Source organism: Lithobates pipiens, unplaced genomic scaffold, assembly GCF_037356315.1.
Source record: "Lithobates pipiens isolate NorthernLeopardFrog02 unplaced genomic scaffold, aLitPip1_a1.2 Scaffold_8, whole genome shotgun sequence".
Lineage (NCBI taxonomy): Eukaryota > Metazoa > Chordata > Amphibia > Anura > Ranidae > Lithobates > Lithobates pipiens.
In genome coordinates this window covers 33,082,618-33,100,856 of record NW_027507903.1, presented here as the reverse complement: position 1 = coordinate 33,100,856, position 18,239 = coordinate 33,082,618, and the positions used below count along the sequence as shown (strand labels likewise).

At 45.0% G+C, this 18,239-nt stretch overlaps 1 protein-coding gene across 1 annotated transcript in view; it reads right to left on the bottom strand.

The window, feature by feature from the left end:
* The window catches only part of AGBL1 (AGBL carboxypeptidase 1), a 1,055,086-nt gene that overhangs the window by 661,715 nt on the left and 375,132 nt on the right, over positions 1-18,239 (bottom strand). The window contains exon 15 of the mRNA XM_077473970.1: positions 16,456-16,543. Coding sequence (XP_077330096.1) covers positions 16,456-16,543 — 88 coding nt within the window. The remainder of the gene's footprint in view (positions 1-16,455; positions 16,544-18,239) is intronic.

The following is an 18,239-nucleotide window of genomic DNA, read 5'->3' as shown; positions in this document are numbered from 1 at the left end:
TATGGGCACAGTGGCTGCGCTTCATGGGCACAGTGGCTGCGTTTGATGGGCACAGTGACTGCGCTTGATGGGCACAGTGGCTGTAATTGATGTTTTTTTTTCAGTTCGTTTGCACCCCCCCAAAAGCTTTGAGCACCAGCCGCCACTGACTGTAATGCCCTATACACACGGTTTGACTTTCCAATGGAAAATGTACGATCAGATCTTGTTGTCGGAAAATCCGATCGTGTGTGGGCTCCATCGGACTTTTTCCGTTGGAATTTCTGACACACAAAGTTTGAGAGCTGGATCTAAAATTTTCCGACAACAAAATCCGATTGTTTAAATTCCGATTGTATGTAGACAATTCCGACGGACAAAGTGCCGTGTATGCTCAGAATAAATTACGAGATGAAAGCTATTGGCTGCTGGCCCGTTTATACGTGTTCTACGTCACCGCGTTCTGAACAATCAGATTTTCTGACAACTTTGTGCGACCGTGTGTATGCAAGAAAAGTTTGGGCCAAAATCTATAGGAAAAAATCCAACAGATTTTGTCGTCGGAAACTCCGACCGTGTGTACAGGACATTACTCTTTTGTGATGTTGAATGACTTGCGGATAAATCCCGGTAACATATAAAACCATGGGTACTGTTTGGGTGGATGTGTTTCCTTATAAGTAGAAATGTCACTCTTTGTTGAGAATGACAAAAGCCATACCTGACCTTCCAGGAGAATACTAACACCTGTCCAGGAACATTCCTCCGTCAGCAAGCACAATTTTCTTTAAATACAAGACCAGCCATTACCTTCCCTTTGCAAATAACCATTAAACTATATTGTACCCACCAGCACATTTCAAGCCAATTTCTTACACAGCACCAATTATGCTGTTTGCTAACCTCCTTGATTGTAAGAGTATTGTGTGGAAGTTTTCTGATAAATTGCATCATCTCCGCTATACCAGAGAACAAAATGAACTGTGATAGGAAGCGTGAAAGCTGCAATTTAACTTTTATATCATCGCTTGGCGCTCGCACAGTCTTTACGTTTCTTTATACAGTGCTGCTGCTAAAACAATAAAAAAAGAAAAAGTCTGAATAAAAAGACAATAGTTAGTTACCTGCAGCACCGCAGTACATATTAAGATTTATTGTTTAGGTGCATTTACGGAAACAGTGGATTTCCCAAATTGACGCTCAGGTGGGAGAAGACATGCACCTGTACATAGCTAAAAACATGTCATTACATAAAATTCAGTTTAATTTTTTCCAAGCGTTGTATTGTCTAGGCTGATCATTGATTTAAAAAAGAACATTGAAAATGAAAGTCAAAAGCTTAAATTAGATGAAAGCCATTGTGCTTAAGCAGTGGTCTCCATAATACTGTGGCTCTTTGGCTCAGCTTTATCCCACCCGTGGAGCATTTTTCTGGGGCACTATTCCTCCCACTGATACCAATGATGGGGCACTATTCCTCCCACTGATACCAATGATGGGGCACTATCCCTTCCACTGACACCAATGATGGGACACTATTCCTCCAACTCATACCAATGATGGCATTATTCTTCCCACTGATACCAATGATGGAGCACTATTCCTCCCACTGACACCAATGATGGGGCACTATTCCTCCCACTGACACCAATGAAGGAGCACTATTCCTCCCACTGACACCAATGATGGGACCCTATTCCTCCCACTGATACCAATGATGGGTCATTATTCCTCCAACTGAAAACAACAAGGCACTGTTCCTCCCACTGACACCAATGATGGGGCACTATTCCTCCCACTGATACCAATGATGGAACACTATTTCTCCCACTGATACAAATGATGGGTCATTATTTCTCTAACTGACAACAACTAGAGGGCACTATTTCTCTCATTGACACCAATGATTGAGCACTATTCCTTCCACTGATACCAAAGGTGGGGCACTATTCCTCCCACTAATACCAATGATGGGTCATTATTTCTCCAACTGACACACAACAAGGAGGCACTATTCCTCTCATTGACACCAATGATGGGACACTATTCCTTCCACTGATACCAAAGATGGGTCACTATGCCTCTCACTGATACCAATGGTGGGGCGCTATTCCTTACCACTGATACCAATGATGGTCACTATTCCTCTCTCTGACACCAATGACGGGACTCTATTCCTCTCGCTGACTCCAATGGTGGGGCACTGTTCCTTCCACTCACATCAATATGCATTGTGAAATAATCATACCAAAGGTGCATTGTTTACTCCCACTGATGCCAGAACAATTTCTACTCCCAATTGCCAAAGCCCGTCCCAGCAAATGTCTGAAGGACAATAAACTGGCCCTTTGTTTAGAAAGCTTGGCGACCCCTGGTCTAGAGCAATGGCCACATGATCACTTTCACCCTGGAATTCTTGGTCAAGGTATCTGAAGCTACTCTTTCATATGAAATTACTTCCTAGTCTGGCAACTAGATCTGGAGACAACCTTTTGGCTGTGAGAGCTTCCCAAGTCAAGGGTAGAAAACTTGCCCCAGTCCCTGTTGTTCAACCACAGATATGTAACACCATTTTTGCACCAAAATAAAATCACTGTGAGCACTATGCCAGCTTCTTATGTTTTATATGTAACATATATGGGGGATATTTAAGTCCCGAAGGCTGGAAAAGTCAGGATCAGAGCTGAGAAGGCTACACAGATTTATCAACTTTTCCCTTAATGGGATACATGCTCAATTGACCTATGTGTTTATGGTGTATTATTATAAGGTGAACTACTTTGCTCAGTTGTTTTATTAGGGAACTTTCAGCTTGTTTAAGTGTATGGTTGATTGTACATATGTCTTTCTTTCAAGGAGCCTGGTATAGCATGGTGTAGACACGGACATTTGTCCAGGGAAAGAAAAGGGATTAAATTCCAACAGGCAAGGCGCATGCGCGGCAGCTCCATGGACGGTCGCATGTCCTGAGGGCTCCGTTCGCCCCGACCGTGATCCGCAGCCTTTGAGCCACATGGAGAAGAGATCATTACCGCAAACTCACCCGCTCGTCCCCGCGGATCAGCGCCACCCACTTAACGACCGTTAATCACGGCGAGACGCAGCTTATCCCGGCAGCTGACTCCGGAGTTCCAGGCCGCATCCGCCGCCATGATGGCGGACGCCGCTCCCGTCGCACAAGGCCTTCGTCTTCATCCGATGCCATCCATCGAGGATCAACTCACATCCGGCCCTAACTCCACGGATCCGAATCTTCAGTCTGTGAGTTACCAGCTGACATCACTTTCATCCCCAGCATCCACGGAATCATTGCTGGGGAGATTTAATGGGAGATCCCCACTCACTTCTATGGAGGACTATCTCTCCTCACCGGCGGCGCGTGGGGCTGCCCCATCTATCCAGACTAATCCCACTGATATCCCTGCCCTGCTAGAGACATTCTCCCAAATGCTATCCAGAGGCCTAGCTCAGAACGCATCCCATATTACCTCAATCATTCAAGCTGACCTACAGCAACTTGGGGCCAGGATTGAAGCAATAGAACTTAAAACTGACCAGACTGTTGCCAGAACCATACAAAATACTGACAGGATCTCTGAACTACAGGAGCAGCTGGACACCGCTTACTCTAAATTAGATGACCTTGAAAACAGGAATCGCCGATATAATTTTAGGCTCCGAGGCCTACCTGAATCTTTTAAAGAAACAGACGCGGTGGTACGCGCCTTTATTTCGTCACTATTACCTGATCTGCCTGACCATCGTCTAGAGTTGGATCGCGCTCACAGAGCACTTCAACCCCCTCGCCAAGATGGCCTACCCAGAGACATTGTGGTCAAACCCCACTTCTTTAAAACTAAGGAAGAAGTCATGCGCAAGGCCAGAGAAACTGAAAATCTATCCTTCCAGGGCCATCCAGTCCAAATCTTCTCGGATCTATCCCCATACACGATCCAGCTGCGGAGATCCGTGAAACCACTCCTGCAAATTTTAACACAAAACTCCATAGCTTATCGCTGGGCTTTCCCGTTCAGACTGCACTTCACTTATTCCAATAAACAATATGGCTTCTCCAACTTCACCGATGGTGAACGCCTGCTTCTTCAATTGGGCCTCATCTCTCACTCTCCTGCTGACCCTGCGGATCCCAAGTCCTCCAGTTCTGCGAAGAGGCCTCCCCCTGCAAGTCCCGACAAGCCCCTCTGGCAAAAGCAGAAGGCTAAACGTCCCAAGGATGGACGCCCAACTTGAAAGACTGTCTCTAAATGAGTCGACAATGATTACCTCTTTATGCTAATGACTCTTGGTTTTAGAATCCATGGTTACAGCGCGTATTTTACGCATTCTCCTTTTTCTCCCCCCTTTTTGTAAGGGTACATTCCTTCTCAGACGGGTGCGATTCGCACTACCACAGACTTCCTACTTGACTCTTCTCCACGTGGCTTTCGATAGCTATCGCAAGCTTACGGCTCTCCCACTTATGATTGTTTTCCCATTCTTGTTCTACAGTTCTATTTTTATTTGCTTGGTTTTTCATAATTTTTTTTTTTTTTTTTTTAAGCGGGTTTTCCGATGTCCCTCATTTCATTTGAAGGGGCATTGGGCCTTAGGTGGGTCTCGGTCGGGGTGGTTTGCACTGCGCCCCCACCGGTCTCCGAGTGACGGGCCTTCTCTTCCCCTCACTCAGAGGCTCCCACACTTTTCCCTTTTTGGGACTTTTTCCCGAGACTAGGCTTCTCGGGCCTTACATGCAGGGGACTGACGTGTGTCATTCTCCCCTGCAGATTGTTTCATGCATTGTATGTGTTTTATCTGTTTTTGTTCTTTCAAAGATATCCATAGCTTTAAGGTGGTTACGATGTCTTTTGCACTTTCTCTGCAGGATCAGTCAACTCCTTCCTTACCCCTTTTTTCCTCCCCTCTTCTCCCGGGTCTACCAGGGCTCCTCTAAGCTGACAGCCTCACTTCCTTTTGCTGAGGCCTTCCTACGTCTAGATGGTCCCTCTCTTCGCAAGGATATGGTAAGAGATCCCTATATAACATACTGGCTATTTCCTCTGACTCGCTATGCCTGATCAAGCAACTCCCCCTTCCTTCTGTATAGCAACACATAATGTGCAGGGGATGAACTCTCCCATCAAAAGGAGAAAACTATTTCAATTATACCAAGCCCAAAAGATAGATGTAATTCTCATGCAGGAAACTCACTTCAAATCCACGTATAATCCCTCCTTCCTACATAGTAGATTTCCCCTCTTCTTCCTGGCTAACGCCAAAAACAAAACTAAAGGGGTCGCAATATGCATATCTAAGTACCTTAGATTCACCGTAACAGACATATTTAGAGATAAGGAAGGTAGGTTTATTTTGGTTAAGGGATCCCTGGATGGAAATATCTACTCATTTGTGTCGTACTATGCTCCTAATAAGGGACAATCAGCTTTCTTTCACTCCATGATGTCCACGTTGGACCCTCTACTAGAGGGTAAGGTAATAATGGGGGGTGATACTAACATCCCATTTGACCAGTCCCTGGATAAAACAGGAAAGGGGTCAGCTCGCAACAGAAAACCTCCTAAACAGAGCACTAAGATAGCGGCTACCCTACACTCGAGAGGCTTAGTGGACATATGGAGAGAAAAGAACCCCACATGTAAAGACTTCACCCATTACTCAGCCCCCCACCAGGTACATGCCAGGATCGATCACATTTTTGTGCAATCACACACTATTCCATTGGCCATAAGATCGGAAATCAGGGACACATCATTATCTGACCATTCACTTGTACTACTTCACGTTCAGTCCACCCACAACCTCAGCAATAGATTCACGTGGCGTCTTAACGAGGGTCTCCTTAGTGACCCAGCTCATAGTGCAGACATCTCCACTGCCATAAAAGAATACTTCTCCCTTAATAAGGATCCCTTTACAGCCCCTGATGTTCTCTGGGCGGCACATAAAGCTGTGATCAGGGGGAGAATCATCCAAATCTCGTCCCAACTAAAAAGAGGGAGGAAGGCTCACGTAGATTCTCTATCCAAGGAATTCCGATTACTAAGCAAAGCTCATAAACGTACCCCCACTAGAGAATCCCTGGAAGCCCTGCAAGCAGCTAGGACTGCTCTCAATTTGGCTCTCACCACCGAGGCCGAGAAACACTTAAGATGGTCTGGGGCCAGGTTTTATTATCAGAAAGACAAGATGGGTTCTAAACTTGCAGCCAAATTATCCCCGAGGCCTCGTCCCTCGGCGTTCCCGAAAATTAGAGATCAGGACGGAATTCTAACACAGAATCCCCTCCGTATCATGTCATCCTTTCATAAATTCTACTCCTCCCTATATAAAGTTGATGAGGATAAACCACAACCCTCCGTGGATCAATTCCTGGATACTGTCTCCCTCCCGACATTGTCACCTGAACATGCAAACCTACTAGAAGACCCAATTACGGTTACTGAAGTCCTAGAGGTGATCAAACATCTTAAAAGTAATTCTGCCCCAGGTCCTGATGGCTTCTCTGTGGGATATTATAAGAAATTTGCCCCGGTCCTGGCCCCTTTTTTGGTCGATTTCTTCAACTCCATCCGGTCCGGCTCTCCCTTGGATAAAGCCCTGAACTTAGCCTATGTTTCTGTCATTCCTAAACCTGGCAAAGACGCATCCTTGGTGCAAAACTATCGCCCAATTTCGCTTATCAACAATGACCTAAAAATCTTAACTAAGGTGCTTTCTAATAAGATCTCTTCATTTATTTCACGATATATTCACAAGGATCAGGTGGGCTTTATCCCGGGGAGACAAGGTCCGGACCAAATCAGGCGAGCAGTAGATATCATCTCTATTCTTAACTCACATTGGGATGGCGGTCCCTCACAGGACGGCTTTTTGTTGTCCATTGACTTGCAAAAGGCCTTTGATACACTTACGTGGCCCTTTCTGTTTCGAGTCCTAGAGAAATGGGGCTTTGGTCCCCTTTTTCTGGGTACTCTCAAAGCCTTGTATTCTACCCCAAGTGCACAAGTCCGTCTACAAGGATGTTATTCAGAGACGTTCAACATCAAAAAAGGCACCAGACAGGGGTGCCCACTGTCACCCCTGCTATTTGCCATAGCCATAGAGACTCTAGCCATTGCCATTAGAGCTCACCCTGATATTAGAGGAGTCCGTTGTGGTCCACAAGAACACAAATGTGCTTTATTCGCGGATGATCTCCTCCTCTTTTTAACTTCCCCACTGATCTCCACACCTAATGTTTTTGCCCTCTTGGAAGCATTTGGACTAGCCTCGGGTCTACAAATGAACGCATCAAAATCCCTAGCTCTCAATGTCACCGTTCCCCTGCCTATAGTAAGTACACTACAGAATCATTTCCCTTTTACATGGTGCCGTGATTCCTTACCTTATCTAGGCATCCGACTAACATCTAATATGAACACTCTCTATTCGGCCAATTATCCTTCCGCCCTTGCAAAATTATCTGCAGATTTACTAACCTGGTCCCATCTCGGTCTCTCCTGGCTAGGTCGCATCTTTGCGGTCAAAATGACCCTCCTTCCCCGTATCCTGTATCTGTTTAGATCCCTTCCTCTCCCCGTAAAGAAAGCCCAACTCCAACCACTTCAATCTAAAATCCTTCAATTCATCTGGGGCTCCAAGGGTTGCAGAGGATCAAAACAATTATTGTATAGACTCAAAAAGCAAGGAGGCCTAGCGCTACCTAACATTTGGTGGTATTACCAAGCAGCTCAATTAACCCAGATCTCTATGGTTTATTCCCGGGGCCCCAAACCGGATTGGGTTGCTATTGAAAGACTGGCTGCCCCTCATTACACCATTGACTATCTCATCTGGGCTCCGCCTAGAAGCCGTCCCCCTATCATGTCTCCCACCCTCTCCCATTCGCTAGCCCTATGCGATCGGTTACATAAAAACCCTGCATTGATCTCCAAATTACGACCGTTAACGCATGTTTTTCACAATCCAGACTTCCCGCCGGGTATGAATATCCTAGCCTTTAGTTGGTGGCTCAATAAAGGGCTACTCAGGATTGGAAATTTTTTTAACGCCTCGGGCCCTGTCTCACTTTCTTTCTGCCTGAAAAAACTCGAGATGCCACTAGCTGAACGATTTCGATTCTCCCAACTAAACCATTTCTTGCACTCCAAATGGCCCGATAGACCAAATCCTCCTACTATCACGACATACGAGTCATGGTGTTCGGACATAGCGAGTCAGAGGGGAGGGATCTCTACGATTTATACAGCTCTAGCTTCTGTTAAGACCAAACCTTCCTATGCATTAGCCTGGGAAAATGATCTCAATATTTCGTGGGATAGTGACCTATGGTACTCCTGCTTCCAAAGATCTTTCACCGGGATCCTCAATGTATCCCTGATTGAAGCTAGCCTTAAACTTGTCACTAGGTGGTACAGGGTTCCCGCCCGACTGGCACAGATCTTTCCGGAGGTGTCTCCAATTTGTTTCCGTGGCTGCGGACATATAGGTTCATTGCTCCACACATGGTGGACTTGCCCACATATCAGGGGCCTTTGGAACAGGGTATTTGCCCTAATTCGCAAGTTGGTATCGCTTCCAGTTCCCCAAAATCCGGAAGTGGCATTGCTTAACCGCAAAGTGGACAAAGCCAATAAATCTTCTCAGAAACTTATATTCTTTATCCTTTTAGGCACCAAAATCACGATAGCAGCCCACTGGAAACAACATACAGTCCCATTCGGGGCGGTTAAACGAAAGATCTCCTGGATTATGGCGCAAGAGAAGTTGGTCAGTCGCATGCAGGACAAGGCCTCCTTCTTTGAGAAAGTGTGGGAACCCTGGGCCACATTCCACAAAATCCCCCTCGTTCAGGGGTTATAACTTGTATTTTTATAACTTGACTAATCCTTATGCTCAGAAACCCTGGTAGACCCCCCCACCCCCCCTCGATCCCCCCTCACCTTTCTCCTTCCCCCTCTCCTACTCCCCCCCCCCTTTTTTTTTTGTTGTTTTGTTTTTTATTTTTGGATTACTCTAGGACGAGATTGGAGCGGACTGATCCCATTCTCTCCTTGATACCTGCTCAGTTAACTGTTCTATTTTCCCACCTGATAGTTTATAAGGCCTTACACTCCCTCATAGATGGTACAGGGTGTAATGGTTACTATAATTCTTGTTGGTTATAAGTGTTATGCACAGACTGCACCCGGCGCCGCTTTGGCTTTCCGGGCTTCCTTAAGGTACTCAGTCTTCCGTGCTACTAGTTTATTACTAATTTGTCCTTCATTATGTTTTAACTAGTCCAGTCTCTGTCAGCCTATCTAGGTCGGGGCGGGGTGGGGGGGTCTCCTACCACAGCAAGTACCCTTTTCGGGGTGGTGGGGGGCCTTCTGTCACTCTTTCCTAGACCGCCCGAAATAGGGTGTAGGTGTGAGATGCACCCCTAATAACAGCACCAAGCAGTGACGACTTCGTATTTAAGTTACCGCTAACGGACAATCTTGCCTGAATAGCTGAGTCCCGCGCCCGTTAGATTCCCTCAAAGTTATTCTCCTTAGGGCGATCGGGTATCCTGATGTGTCTACATAGATCCTGACCGAAGCTTAATACATGTTTGGTTTTGTTAGCTTAGGATCTTGCAGTGTGTATTACCGATGTTTACCGATAACATGTGCCTTTTTCTTAACGTCCATTGTCAATGAACAACCATCTACTATAGTATTTCTTGATGATGTAAGGCTGACATGTCATGTTTTATTGTTCTTTCGGTTTGCATAAAATCAATAAAAATATTGAAAATAAATTCCAACAGGCAGCATACTGGATGGAACTGATGAGTGTCAGGTCACCTCGAGGCGAGGTGACAGATGCACACCGTAGGGGTCAGGAGTGCACCGCAAGGTTGTGGACCCTACGGCTGACTGCTGCAGACGGGGGATCCCACCGGGGTTAGAGCGTAAGATTCCCTGGGGCACGGAGTCTAAGAGCCAGCAGGTGTTCACCAGCGCCTCTAGTGGTGAGGATGGACTTGGCTGCAACTGGCTCCAGGTCGCGACCCCCAGGGTCCCCCAGCTCACACCCACAGTAGGCAACAGGAGGATAGGGATGGTGAGTGACAAAGCCAAGGTCGGGGCCACAAGCAGACAGGAATAGTCAAGGACACGCCAAAAGGTCAGGATCACAGGCAAACAGGGATAGTCAAGGACACGCCAAAGTCAGTAACGGAACAGCAGAGCACACGGCACGTAACAGGAAGCTAACACACAAAGGTTGATCAGCAGGGCTGGCCTGCAGTGTACAGGTTAATATAGAGCTCTCTGATAGGAGCTAGGGTGGAGTCATGCCGGAGGATGGATTACAAAAGCAGTCAGGTGAGGGTCAGCTGGTCTCTAGAGATGAACACATGGAAACAGGTAAGCAAACTATTGCAAAACCATGACACTGAGTTTTGGTCAAGCCAGGCTGGGTCGCCCACAGGGTGTCACTCTGGAAGTTTCTTCCCAGTAACCACAGGAACCCAGGTGAGCCCCGTGCTAGAGAAAAAGTAGGAGCCTCGTGGATTGCCCAAGCTGGTAAGAAAAGAGCTAAGGGATACTGCTCATTATTCTATTACATTACAATAATTATTTGCTAGGTCAAAACTCAAAAATGTCAGGCGACTAGTACTTTCAGAAAGAGGTCAACAATGGGGGCCTTCCTATTTTTCCTTCCATTTCCTTTCAATAAAATTCTGAAATAGACAAAATTCCATCCAGTGAAAGGAAAAGCTTTAGAGATGCAATGATTTTAAAAGTCCCAGAGTAAAGATAATACAGCTGTTGGATTGGCACTTACCATACGTCAAGGTTTTCCAAAAGCCAGCATAGGACAATATGAAACGTATCCACCTTAAACTAGTGAATTATTGTGATACTAGCACCATTTATATATCTTTCACATATTACTATGCAGACTATGCGTCTGTGATTTTCTATTTTTTTTCCAACCATGTTAACCTTGTTTGAGCAATCAATACCAAATATATCTTTATCACAAGTTCCATTTTTTAAACCAATACAACTATAATTGCTCTATAACAAATGCAACAGTGAGCATAATTTGGCATTTCATCTAAAATTAGCCACACTGTTCCATTATTATGCTTGTCATAAAAATGAATTGGTCTCAGCATTTCAGAAACCTGCCTGATAGAGAGACTTTTAGTCATGTGAATAAATAATATTGTCAAATAAGCCATAATTTCTGGCACTGAGGAGAGATGAGTCTGAATGGATTGCGGTGCCTCTTGTGCACTTTATACACTACGTATATTACAGAAAATAAATGACATTTTATGAAAGTCCTTCTGTTGTATTATTCATTTAGAGTATGGTATACTATCACTGTACTGGTGCTTCATACCATTAATTAGCAGCTACAATCATGACCAATAAAGACAAAAGGGGATCTATAGGGGACCCAAGACAAAGTTCCAATTTCATTACAGTAGTACCTTGGATTACGAGCATAATTCGTTTCAGAAGCATGCTTGTAATCCAAAGCACTCGTATATCAAAGCAAGCAAGCACTGTATAGCCTCCAGTGAAGCAGCTGACAGGCACTTTTCCTCCTCTCCATCTCGCAGCTGTCAGCTGAAATGCCAAACAGGGAGATCGGTGCTTGCAGCTGTCCCTCTTGTCGTACCGAACATCTTGACTGTCCCCTGTGTCCTCCTCCTCTGGGCTGCGGCCACCCTATGTGTTCTCCTCCTCCGGGCTTCCGGCCCCCCTCCATGTCCTTCTCATCCTCCAGCCTCATGTCATGCTCCTCCTCACCCCCCCCCCCCCCGCAGCAGGCTTCCCTCCTCGCCCCTCCCACCAGCTGCTGGAGGAATCTGTCAGGATGGAGAGAGGAGGAAGGGGCCAGTAAATATGTGATTTACCAGCCCCTTCCATTTCTGAATTGGACACAGTGATTGATCACTACAGATCGCTTCTGTGTCCTCTGATACCTAAGTAGAGTAACCTGTGTTTACAGGAGCCTCTGCCTCCTGTCCATTCATCTTCAAAGCAGAAAAAGGGACTGGGGAATCAGTCCATTTCTCTTTCTCAAAGGGGAAATGTCAGGGGACTCCTGATATTTCAATTCCCCCCAGCAGAGCAGATAAAAAAAAAATACATAAAATTAAAAAAAAAATGTAAAAAAATGCTAACAAATGTAATTGTAAAAAAACAATATAAGACAATAAACTACTGACAAAGTCCCCCCCCCCCCCCCCAACCGAATAAAATAACTACTAACACTGTTCACTGGGGTGCAGAAAGATTTACGTCAGTCCCATCAGGTAAGAAGGAGCAACTACCAAAAGCCAAAGCAGTGGCAGCAGAAGGTTGACAAAGGAATTTTATGTGAAGCCAATGGAACAGTGGGAGCAATAGGTAAACAGGAGTACCAAGTGCAAGCCACAGAAACAGTGGGAGCAACAGGTAAGTAAGAACTAAGTGGCAGATACATTCACAGTGGTAGCAGCTAGTAGACAGGAGTACCAATTGGACGTCACAGAAGCAGTGTGAGCAGCTGGTGGGTAAGAGTACTAAGTGGTAGATACATGCACACTCAGAGCAGCAAGTGGACAGGATCACCACTTGGGAGTCACAGAAGCAGTGGGAGCAAGTGGGCAATAGTATGTAAGCAAGTTGAGTTTTATGCTGTCCCAGCAGGAGGGTTATGGCCCGTACACACGATCGGAAATCCCGCCAGCAAAAGTCAGATGAGAGCTTTTGATCGGAAATTCCAACCATGTGTACACTCCATCGGACTTTTGCTGGTGGAATTCCCGCCAGCAAAAGATTGAGAGCATGTTCTCCATTTTTTCGGTCTGAAAAAATTCCCATCCGAAATTCCGATCCTCTGTACAAATTCCTACGCATGCTCGGAAACAATTTGACGCATGCTCGGAAGCATTGAACTTCATTTTTGTGGTAGTTTTGTATGTTACCGCGTCTTGACGGTTCGAAAGTTCAGAGAACTTTTGTGTGACCGTGTGTATGCAAGCCAAGCTTGAGTGGAATTCCGTCGGAAAAACCATCCAGTTTTTTCCGACAGAAAATTTGCTCGTGTGTATGCGGCATTAGTGTTAATACGTTTCCAGGTTCTTTCTTGGCTGACTTTCATGGGTCTGATCCACTGGCCCTTTGCTGTATGGAAATGGGGCGGGGGTCCAAATTCAGAGAGCAATGGACAAGAGGGTATGCTTAAGACAAGACATGTAGCCATCACTGGAGTATGTCCATACAGTCTATTGCCGAAGCCGGAGCACCGAATGTATGGATAAAGAGACTTTTATAGAGTATGGGACCACTGAGTTTTACAATTCACCTGAAGACATCAGATTTGGAACTCTACCATGAATGGACTCTCATCATGTACAGGTATGCTGGGGCAGCCACAAGCTTGAGTTGGGAATTAGGGAAGATAGTGGAAAGACTGTTACTGTTGTTATCTGGAATGACCAAGATTTTCAGTAAAGCTTTTGAACTTTGCCTAGTCTGAAATTACTAATGAGGTGTAATGCAATTAACCTGGTACACATACAGTAGTTTACAGTTGGGTCAGTTGAAACACACTGGGGTATGAAGACAGCAGTACAAGAGTTAATGAGGTACAGAAAACAGAAAGTGATTGCCAAGGGTAACAAAGGTTTCTGTAGCAGTCTGTATTGTGTGTGCATGTGACAGGTGGGATAGCCTCTTGCAGGAGGTGTTGATGTCTCTCTGTGGAAGTGAGAGTGGAAGCCAAAGAAGCCGTAGAAATTGAAGGTGAGTATATATATTTTTATATATATATATATATATATATATATATATATATATATATATATATATATATATATATATATATATATATATATATATATAAGGATACCAAGATCAGGTATCCATCAGCAGCAGGGATGACCAGTTCAGTGTAGCTGTACTTGGAAACTAGAATCAGAATGAGTATGATTAACCTCTTCAGCTCTGGAAGATTTTACACCCTTAATGCTCAGGCCATATTTTGCGATTTAGCACTGCACTACTTTAACTGGTAATTGCGCAGTCATGCAACGCTGTACCCAAACAAAATTTATGTCCTTTTTTTCCTACAAATAGAGCTTTCTTTTGGTGGTAATTGATCACCACTGTTTTTTTATCCTTTGCGCTATAAACAAAAAAGACCAACAATTTTGAAAAAAAAAAAATATGTTAACCCCTCCTGTCCAGACCACTTTTCAGCTTTCAGTGCTGTTGCAATTTGAATGACAATTGTGCGGTCATACAACACTGTACCCAAATGACATTTTTATAATTTTTTTCCCACAAATAGAGCTTTCTTTTGGTGGAATTTGATCACCTCCGCGGTTTTTATTTTTTGTTAAAAAAAATTTAAAAGACCAAATTTTATTTTTTTCAAAAAAATATATTTTTATATTTTGTTATAAAATTTTGCGAACAGATAATTTTTCTCCTTCATTGATGTACGCTGATGAGGCTGTACTGATGGGCACTGATGAGCTGCACTGATAGGCACCAATAGGGCGGCACTGGTGGGCATTGATAGGCGGCACTGATGGGTGGCACTGAAGGGCATTGATGGGTGGCATTGCTGGGCACAGAGAAGTGGCACTAATAGGTGGCACTGATAGGTGGCAGTGATGGGCACTTATCAGCACTGGTGGGTTACACTGAAAGGCAGCACTGCTAGGTGGCACTGATGAGTACTGATTGACACCACTGGTGGGCATTGATAGGTGGCACTTGTGGGCATTGATAGGTGGCACTCATGGGCATTGATAGGTGGCACTCATGGGCACTGTAGGCACTGGCAGGGGGTGTTGATTGGGGCAGAGGAGGCAGAGGAGGCAGAGGAGGAGGCAGATGTGCCTCCTTCCTCTTCGGGACCGATATCCCTTGAACATAAGCTGGCGATCGGCTTTTTTTTCTCCTCGCGCTGTCACCATGAGAACAAAAAAAATACTGAGCTTTTGTTTACATACGTGATCCGATGTCATTGACTGACAGCTGATCATGTGGTAAGGGGCCGGGATCGGGCCCTTACTCAGATCGGTGATCACCCGAGTCTCGGTGACTCTGTGATCACAGCGCAAGCCCTGCAGGGGGCGAGGAGAGTGTGCAAAGGGGATGACGGCCTCCCGGAAATTCAGGTCCGTGCTGTAGCCCTCATTCGGCTATAGCACGGACGTCAAGTGGTTAATGTGTGTGCAGTGTACTGTTTTTACTAAGCAATGTGTTGGTTTTTACTCCCTTTGCAGGGAGAATATAACAGCAGATTGCAGCTGTCAGAAGAGAGCCTTGAGTTTGTTCACAAGCACAGGGCTCTCTTTGATAATTCTCAGAGCCGACTGGCAGGTGTCAGCGGCCAATCAGCAGCTGGTACCCGCTGATTAGCTTGTGCTGAAGCAAATCACAGCACAGCCAGTGGGCAGGCACGCACAAGTACGCCCCTTACCCCGGAGCACGGATCACATACTAGGTACCTGATCCAATGCAGAGCGGCTGCCCTACTGCAGTATAAGTATGGTGGGCAGTCTGCAGGCGGTTAAAATAAAGTTTATTATTGCACACAACACCATCCAACAGCAACAAAAAATAAGCAAAGAAAAAGTAAAAAATAAACGTGATGGTGGAGCAAAACCAGAGCAACAACCTAACTGTAGAACACTATATACAAATGGAGGGAAGATGGCATGCATAGTCCATGACCAGGACCAGGACTGGGAACAAGGGGAGCAGAAATGGTGTAACAGGATACAAGGAACTAAATGCAAGGTACAGTACAAGGCCAGAATCAGGATAATCAGTGAACAGGTATATGGCTAACAGGCAAAACACTGAAGCACTGATACAAATCAAGGGAGGGGTTATATACCTTCCCCTAATTACTAGGATCTGCTGGCTGTTGGGAGACACTTTATGTTGCCACCCAGTGGGGGCTGGTGTTTTTTTTTGGGGGGGGGCAACAGACAGCCCCCCACGGTTGGCTATCGTCACACAACTGGGTGGATTCACCCTTTTTTTAAGCCTATTAGAGCCTCATAGCTCTCTGCTATGCTCCCCCTCCCCAATTGGAATCCATGCGCTGGCACCCTGCATGTAGATTAGGGGGCCGGGCCCATGGATGGGGGGGCGCCACTGGTGTAACGGTACCCTTCAGCTCTGAGAATCACAGTGCCACCAGCAGGTATAATAGGTCATGACAGTAGGCAGGTGTACCACATTTAAAGTAAAAACTCCCTTCAATTATAAATGAATATGAAGGACATCAATTTATTTTCATAATCCTATATATATATATATATAGATAGATAGATATTACATTATACATGTATTGGTGCTTTTACAATGCTATACATCAGATAAAAAAGGCACAAATACAAAGCATTATCAAGGCTTATAGTAAAAAAGAATGGAAATATTTGTAAAGTGAATGACAACTTACTTGTAATAAGAAATGTCTGAACCAGTTCTTAACCAATAAGACTTTCCACTGAGAGCGTCTTTCACAGAGTACATAACTGGCTGCATACCTATGTAAAACGATTACAATTATATATATTTTAGTTTGAAATAAACACAAGTTTAGACAGGGTAAAATGTATAGAAATTAACACTATTGCAACACAATCTATGTCATCCGAAGCTCCATCCATCCATTGCCCTCTTAGCCAGAGACTTCTCTTTAAATGGTATATTAAAGTTGTTTGATCAAAGCAGAATGGTAGTAAGTTTTTTCTGTGTGAGATCCTCCTAGGTTGTGCCTTTGGGTTTGCCTCACTGGCAAAATTGACAAGAGTTGGGGAATATGGCATTTAGAGGTCATTCACATGGGAAAGGATAGGGACGCAGGTAAAAATCGGGCAGTTGAGCCAACTGCCCACCTAAACAAGGGCATGCAGCCACTCAGGTCTGTCCAGTGCAAAATCTGGTACAGCTGTGCATGATAGCCAATCAGCTTTTGACTTCAGCTTGTTCAATTAAGCTTTGACAAAAAAAAAATGGAACCTGATTGGTTTCTTTGCAGAAGCTGCACCAGATTTTACACTCACGTACGTGCCATTGCTTCAGTTTGCTTAAGTGCACATGTGCAGATGATGTCGGCACATGCAAATACAGGGATTATCGCCTAAACCATGCAGTAAAAAGTGGTTGTAAAGGGTTTACAACCACTTTAAAGTAGTTCTAAAGGTTTACCTTAATGCATTTTTTGTATGAAAGTAAAAACCCTTTTATGCTGCAGAATCCTCCAACCCCCCCCCCCCCATTATACTTACCTGAGACCGATCTCGATCCTGCATTGTGCCCCAGAGCATCAGCTCTCCCCTCTCTCTCCCTCCTTATATGACAGATTGATATTACCAGGAGCCAAATTCTGTGATTAGGGAGCGGGGGGTGCTGAGGCATGCTTTCTCTGTCTATAGATGCTGGCAGCATGGCTCTGGTTTGAGCCCATAGGTGTGCCACCCGAGTAAGCAGCATCCTATGGTGGTACACAGAGAAGAGCAGGAGACGCCACCTGTCATGGATTCACTTTGGACAGTCCGAATTTTGGAATCATGTGTTTTTAGGCAGACTGAAACCTGGACACTTTATCCCCAAGTAACCAAGATAGTCACACACAAATCTGTTGCCGTCTGGGAGCTGTCTGGGGAAAGGTTTGGCACCACTGGGGGGGCGGGGTGATGGTGTCAGCAAGAGCACCCTGGCCGCACCCACTGTTTGCTGTGGCACCCTATGTTTACTGCAATACTACTTTCCTTGGGGCACTCAAAGGTGTCCCAAGCCGCTAAAGGGGTCAGATTTGTCTTGAAGAAAAGGTGGCAACCCTAACAGGAGCGCTGGCGAGGGACCCCCCAAGAGAAGGATCGAGGCCGTTCTGTGCAATTCTATTGCAGAGAGCAGGTAAATAAAAAAATGTAATTAAAAAAGGTTTACAATCTAATATTTAATTCAATTGAATAAATTCTTATTGTTAAACTAGTATTGAATTTATGACACAGAAGAAGGTAAAATAGGAAAAATACATATACAGCGGCATTATCAGCAAATGCATTTATGGGCCATCGTGCCAAGAAGTATGGCGTGATATGCCAATGAAATCTTGTTGGTGGCTCTTATTAAACCAATAATTTCAGTTAGACAGCATAAGCCATTCAGTGACAGCACTTAATACTGACATATTTAGTGTTTATTTGCTGCGATGTTAATTCTCAAGAGAGTGGAACT